Here is a 7,230-nt window from a genome sequence, read left to right as displayed (position 1 = left end):
TTTCTCTCTTTCTCGTTTTATACATACACAGATTATACAATTGATCTTTTGTATACAATTGCTTTCTTTTGTATATGTATAGCGAATTATACATATATATGTTTGTTATGAAGCGCAATTATGCAAACTTTGCTATAACATACAAATATGAATTTTGTGTTTGTTATATGTAAAAGTTGCTCAATATTATAATCCGAGCATGACATGTCTTTAAGCCCAAAATTCAATTATAGGAGCAGCCCGAATTCCTTTGCGGGTTGAATTGGATTCTTCCCCCCGCCGTGACCTGATTACGACGCCGCGTCCACCGGAATTGAGTTCCCCTTTTTGTCTCCGGTGAAATTTCTGTGACTGAAATGGAGAAGAAGACGAAGAAGGCAACGAAGCCATCGCGCAACGATTCAGAATCTACCATCTGGTCATTTCTGACTCAAAAGGGCACTACAGCTTCCTTCATTTGCATCACTCTGTTTGCTATTTTGGTGCGAATTGCAGTATCAATCCACCCCTATTCAGGCGCCGGAACTCCGCCTAAGTATGGAGATTACGAGGCTCAGCGGCATTGGATGGAGATCACTCTTAATCTCCCTGTTAGAGAATGGTACCGAAATAGCACTGTCAATGATTTGAAATACTGGGGTCTAGATTACCCTCCTCTTACAGCGTATCAGAGCTATATTCATGGCCTTTTCCTCAGATATTTTGATCCACAGTCAGTTGAACTCTACACTTCTCGCGGCTACGAGTCTTATATTGGGTATGCTGTGGCAGATCAATTTCAAAGTTTTGATATTTTGGGAGTATCTACTGGAAGATGAGATGATAAACGAATTTGATCTGTGTTGGTTGTTTGATGCAGAAAATTGTTGATGCGGTGGACAGTGTTATTGTCCGATGTCTTAATATTTTTTCCTGCTGTTATTTATTTTATAATTGTATATTACTCCGGTATTCATGAGGGGTCGAAAAGTGGTAGGCTGTGGCACTTTGCCATGATTTTGTTGAATCCATGTCTCATCTTGATTGATCATGGTCATTTTCAGGTACTATATCTCTCATGGTCTGGGATTTGCCAGTTGGATTTGAAGTGTTTTTTCATTTGTTTGAATGCTTTGGTCTTTGATTCAATTTATTTGTTGACAGTACAATTGTATTAGCTTGGGGTTTACTGTTGCTGCGGTTTCTGCAATCCTATCTGATAGAGACATTGTTGGTTCAATCTTGTTCTCTCTTGCTCTTAACCATAAACAGGTACCATTCTTTCTATACGTATGTATATCCCAATTGAAAGAAGCAATTTTGAACATGTAATTTGTACATTTCTGTGCTTGGATATACAAATACCAAATTGTGAACGTGTAAGTTAACTTTTCATTTCTTGGTGGAAAAACTAAGATATACAATAATATTAATTTCACAAACCTAGTATCTCGTGGCAATCGGTTAGCTTGATTTCTGATTGGTGACTGAGTATCTCTGCTAATTTGTATGTATTCCTAATGCCCAAGAAAAATTGAAGCCAATTTCAAGAGATGAAAAGGATATAATTTCTAAAGAGAGGAAGTAGAGTCATCCTACATAAAGAAATAGTCAATGACCAAAGTAGCTTACAGAAAGGGAAAGAAAGTTCAAAGATCTAAGGTTCTAATGGGTCTACTAGCCATGTATTCGAGAGTGTAGTAGATGTGTTGGACTAAGTGATAAATATTAAGCCTTTAGTTTGCTATGAGCTATCCCATGTATATTCTACTGCACACATGAGAAAGTTTATGAGGTAACTTCTTGTTGAACTAATGTAGGACATATGGCTGTGGTCCGAAGCTCTTGAATCAAGATCAGTAGGAACAAGTATATTTCTCTTTGGGTAAAAGATCATAACTTTGTTCAGGCGCCAAATAGTTGACAGTGAATTCTTTTTTGATAAAGAAGTTCATAGTAAAATCATTTCTTTTTGAAATCTTGAATGGCTCTCAAGTTTGCTGAAAGCCTGAAACAAGGATCAAATAAATTTTTACTAGAAACTGATGATCCACTCAAGTTTGCTGAAACAAGGATCAAATAAGTTTCAACTAAAAATTGATGATCCACTCCTATGTGATAAAGCATGCAAGTCATAAGAGGTGCGTAAATCACCTAAACTTGTCCAAAATCGTCAAATGAAAAGAGGGGAAGGTAGCGTCATATATTTTATATGACACTCTTTTCATTTTTAGGTCATTCCAAAAAGATTGATAACTTTTTGTAATTGAAAATGTCTAGTTCTAATATTTCCATTTTATCCTTTATGACACTTTCTTATAGGAATGACATAGCATATTTTAGACTAGTAGATTCTTGGGGTATTGTTGGTAACTTGGTACGTTGTGCATATTTGGCTTATTTTTAGGTCTTTCTTTTTTAAACTCTGCGCCCAGTCAAATATTATCATATAAAATCAAATGAGGGGAACAATGATTACCTGGATTAATGTTTAGCTATGTGATCTTAAGTTGATACTGAAGTTATGATATCTTACTTGAGTAACTTGATGTGATGATAAACTTATGCCAAAAATTTGTAATTGTGCTTGACTATATTCTAGATTTACTAGGAGTTACTCTTTAAAGTTATTGGTGTTTGGTCCCTTGCTCCATTGTATTATTAAGTATTACTTACAGATCTTGATTTATGCAGATGAGTGCCTATTTTGCACCTGCAATTTTTGGCTATCTCTTTGGCAAGTGCTTAAGGCGCCATAATCCTTTTCTTGAGGTCTTGAAATTGGGCTTGGCGGTGTTAGGAACGTTCACTGTTCTTTGGTGGCCATATCTTTATTCTTTGGAAGCACCTTTCGAGGTAAAAGAATGGTGCCTTAAATTGCAAGCACATTGAATCATGATTTACCTGCTTTAGGTTACTGGTAGTGGTTCCATTGTTTTGAAGATGATAACCAATATCCTAAAATCTCCTCAGCTAATAATCGGAGGAGTTACCATTGTTATATTTGTTTTGCGAAATAGAGTTTCAGAACTCATGCTAAGGCTTGCCTTGGGGAAGGGCGAGTTGAAATTGCTTGAGGTAAATTAAACTACATTGGGCTATTTTTGTTTGTTCAAATACCTAAGCAAGTAGGATACCTTTTGAGCCTCAATTTTGCTAAAGATATAAGAAAAACAGATGATATACTTATGTTAAAATCTTTCTGAGAAATAAGCAAAATGGGAAAAGAATAGAGAGAACACATGATTTCTAATGTCTTACGACATCTTTTTATAGGCACAGTGTACAATGTATATAGCTATATTTACGAAGGTGGATATTAACATTACATGACATTAAGTATGATTATATTACGTGTGACTATCTAGTAATTGTACCATAAACATTTGCTTTATGTTAAAAATGGGGAGTGCAAAAGAAAGTCAAATGCCAATATTATTTCTAAGTTTATTTGAAAATGGATCTTTTCTTTCTAAGATTGATAATTTTGTCACCATTTAATTGATTTCTATAAGAAAAGAACAATTTCATATCAAAGGTTATTTAATCTAACAAATATTTTTTACCCCCCATGGTTTTGGTCTAGTGGTGAGAGCGCAACATGTGATGTGTGGATTAGGCACACGTCACGGCTTCGAACTCCGACACAAACAAAAGTTTGATATAAGTGGAGAAGGTTAGAGGATCGGGGCCATTATGCATCAAGTTTTGAATCGTGCACCATGTGCCCTCTAGGATTTCTCAGTTATAATAGAAACAAAATTTTAACAAAGATTTTTTTAGCAAAGATGAACATTCCCTCATTCCTAACCTTTTCAGTATTTTTTTCTTATTCAAATAGTATGTCATCGTACTAAATGTATACAATTTTATAACTTATGGTTGTCACGCCTCTTTCCTTAGGGTTTCTATCCTGCCAGATAGAGGTAAAATGTCAATATGTCATACCTTTGCCTTTAAAAGAAGGATTCTACCTTATTTTCTTGATATTGCATCTGTAATTCTTGTCAGTTTAGGATATTTCCTATTGATTACATTAGAATTTCTTAACAAACATACTTAAGATGTTAGTTTCTCACAGTGGCGTTAGAGTGGCAATTGCGGATGTTACCACACTGCCCAGAAGGGTTGGGATGAGAATGGCCTATGCAGGGAGGGGTAATTTCATGGTGGAATTTTCATATAAATAAGAACAATTGATTTCTAGTCATGTCTAATAAATGAATAAGGAAGAATGAGTTAGTAATGTAAGGTAAGCATACTTGAAAACATGTGTTCTCATTTACTTACTAGTTCTATAGAAGAATGAGAATGACTGCAAGAGCATATAGGGGGACTTTCTTATATTAGATATATGAGCAACACCCTATTAGTAGTAAGGTACAGGAGGAAAATTCCAATAAGAAGTCAGCTTTATGCATGGATGATGGGAGATGTTTTGAGTAAATGAGTATACTGGTAAGATGATCATATTCTGGGGCTACTGATTTGAGGTTTTACTTGTCTATGGAATGAGAAATCCTGCTGATTGTTTCTTCTTTCTTTGTTTTGGATTTCTCATGAAAGTTCACCTAGTTAGTGAGTTTCTCTGTGTGTGGGTGTATTTCTTGAGGTCCTCCAGGAGGATTTGGTGGAGAACACATCGAAAGAGTAAAGAACTAAAAGTGTAAATTGAAACTGTGATTACTAAGAGCAAGCAATGCCTCTGTTGTAACTCGGTAGTTATCCCATTCCACATCCTCTCGACCCACTTAGGTGTTAGCCTGTTAGGTCATATCAATCAAATGCATAGAAGTCTCAAAGGTCAAGCGAATGTACCATGATATGGTTTTCTACTTAACCAGCCAACAGATAGGGTTTTCATGATTTTCACCCTACTTTATTGATTGCTAGGTGGCTTCCTTTGGCTATCCAATTTTTACTATGACCATTAAATAATTAAACATCAGGAATTTTGAGCTATACCTTTTAGTTTTCAAAATGTAGTTTGGGAGATTGTTAAAAGTGCTTATACACCCTCATAATCACAACGGCACGAAAGTTGTAACCTGATTTTATTTTTCAGATGTGTCAGAAACCCTTTACCTTAGCCCACCCCTTTTGCATTTATGTCTTCTTTTCTAAATGGAAACAGATGACCTGATTGGGGATTGAGTCTTGTCCATCCTGTTTGCAAATGTTTCCATCACAATATGTGAGATTATGGACTCAGTTTCTTTTGATGCTTGATACAGGTTCTTTCCCGCCTAGCTCCTTTTGAGAGGGGCATATATGAGGATTATGTGGCTAACTTCTGGTGTACCACTTCAGTCATTGTGAAGTGGAAGAGGTTGTTCAGTACTCAAGCACTAAGGATTCTAAGTCTTGTTTCAACTGTTTCCACGTGTCTGCCCTCAATGGTGCTGCTAATATTGGCACCGAGCAGAAGAAACTTCCTGTTTGGACTGCTCAGCAGTGCTTTATCATTCTACTTCTTCTCATTTCAAGGTACAAAATACCGATTTGATTCCCTTATCTGGCCATGCACCTCTACTTATGTGATTGTGCTTCTCTCATCTCAGTATAACTCTAATTGATGCTTTTGTGCTGAATTACAGTTCATGAGAAATCTATTCTGCTGCCTCTTCTTCCAGCAAGCTTCTTGGCGATTGATGAGCCTCTTATTTTTCGCTGGCTAACATATTTTGCCCTGCTCTCTATGTTCCCTCTTCTAAGGCGTGATGAATTGATTCTTCCATACGTTGCTTTATATGGTCTCTTTGTCCTCCTGTACAATGCACCTGTTCAAAGAGAAGACACAAGGCAGACTCGCTCTCCTTTTACAACTTTAAAATATTTTGTCATCGCCTGCTCTCTTCTTCTGCATATTGTTTACTTCATGATAACTCCACCAAGAAGGTACCCCTTCCTCTTTGAGGCAGTAATGATGCTCCTCTGCTTCTCTCAGTTCTTTTTTATTTTTATGTACACAAACATGAAACAATGGGAGCTCTTGAAGCTTTCCAGTCAAACAGTTAGAGAAAAGAAAAATATTTAGTAGTTTTGGTGATTTCTTGCCAGAAAATTTGTAAACGAATTTTTTTTAGTTTCATTTCCAAATAGGAAAGATGCTTATACTTTCAAGTGCCTGGAACACTTCTGATTTAACTTGTATGGCTGAGCTTAGCAGAACTATTAGGAGACGACTCTCCTATTTTAGCCCATTTCGTGTGGATTTTGATTGGCCTAATCTCATTTTTCGTTGTTTTCTGTGTTACCTTTATTTCTTTGACCCCTACCCCTGTTCAGCTGCTCTCTCTGATTGCGCCACCTTTGTGTGGGTTTGCATGTTATCTACATATCATAAGAGGGATGGATATCCAATACATAATTGCGACTCTCCTATTCTCTTGTGTGTGACGTGGTTAACCATGTTTTGTACATTATTCTTTTATATCTAAATGAATGCTTGGTGATGAATGTTCTACACTCAAGGAGATCAGACACTCGGTAGTAGAAAGAAATTAGTAAATCAATACCCCTTAACTGAGTTAAACGTTTCGTAATGCATTGATCATGCCTATAGATAAGCTGGTCTTCCCTTCATTACTTGTGGAACTAAGACAAGAACAAATAGAATAGCTAGTGATGGATATCAAGTTTGTGGTTCATTTTCCCCCCTTTCTTGGTGGGGCTTGCCTAAGTGCTCTCACTTGCTCTATCTAAAACTTTCTAACTCTTTGATTTCTATGACCAATTGAGTCTTGTGCTATCGGTTCAGATTGATATGTAATAATACAACATAATAGAGATATAGTCCTTCGAAGAATTTGGAACTCAATGATGTTTGGTTTATCCCTCTTACTCCGTGCGGGCTAAATTGCATTCACCCTTTCACTTTTTTTGTGAAATGATTACCATCACAACTCACAAGCAAGTGATATTTTTTGTGTGTGTATGCCTCTCTCAGAGAGAGATTCAGTTGGTTTATTGTTGTAGTCGTTGTAGTTGTATGTGTGAACGTGTGTAGTCCGGTTTGGTTTAGGTCATTTTCAATTTTATATCATTCAAAACAGCCATTATCAAAATGAGTACCTAATCAAGTTAATCAATGGTCCTAGCTGTATTATTTGAAAAAAGCTGATAACTTAGGGGCTTTAAAGAGGAAACTGACTTCAACTCTTCATCTTAATCAAACATTTCAATTGGGAAGATTGTTAAGATGCCCCACATCGGTAGAGGGATGAGAATTTGGTCTCCTTATATGGACTT

General features: G+C 36.4%; 1 protein-coding gene across 1 annotated transcript; it reads left to right on the top strand.

Moving 5' to 3' along the window:
- Nucleotides 1–214: 214 nt before the first annotated feature.
- Nucleotides 215–6,182, top strand: LOC102604261 (probable dolichyl pyrophosphate Man9GlcNAc2 alpha-1,3-glucosyltransferase). The gene is made up of 6 exons (XM_006363058.2): nucleotides 215–757; nucleotides 860–1,043; nucleotides 1,144–1,251; nucleotides 2,674–2,835; nucleotides 5,214–5,466; nucleotides 5,577–6,182. The coding sequence occupies exons 1-6, from the start codon at nucleotides 357–359 to the stop codon at nucleotides 6,014–6,016; spliced, it is 1,548 nt and encodes a 515-aa protein (XP_006363120.1). The 5' UTR covers nucleotides 215–356; the 3' UTR covers nucleotides 6,017–6,182.
- Nucleotides 6,183–7,230: the final 1,048 nt, after the last annotated feature.

This window comes from Solanum tuberosum, unplaced genomic scaffold, assembly GCF_000226075.1.
Source record: "Solanum tuberosum cultivar DM 1-3 516 R44 unplaced genomic scaffold, SolTub_3.0 scf00423, whole genome shotgun sequence".
In the NCBI taxonomy this organism is placed as follows: Eukaryota; Viridiplantae; Streptophyta; class Magnoliopsida; order Solanales; family Solanaceae; genus Solanum; species Solanum tuberosum.
The sequence above is the reverse complement of the archived record's forward strand: the minus strand, read 5'-3'. Positions and strand labels throughout refer to the sequence as shown.

What these genes read in the sequence shown, in the direction of transcription:
- LOC102604261 (XM_006363058.2), top strand. Translation starts at nt 357, where the DNA reads ATGGAGAAGAAGACGAAGAAGGCAACGAAGCCATCGCGCAACGATTCA. An exon ending in TTGCTCTTAACCATAAACAG is followed by an intron (nt 1,252 to 2,673) that starts GTACCATTCTTT and finishes TGATTTATGCAG; the next exon opens with ATGAGTGCCTATTTTGCACC. An exon ending in CTACTTCTTCTCATTTCAAG is followed by an intron (nt 5,467 to 5,576) that starts GTACAAAATACC and finishes GCTGAATTACAG; the next exon opens with TTCATGAGAAATCTATTCTG.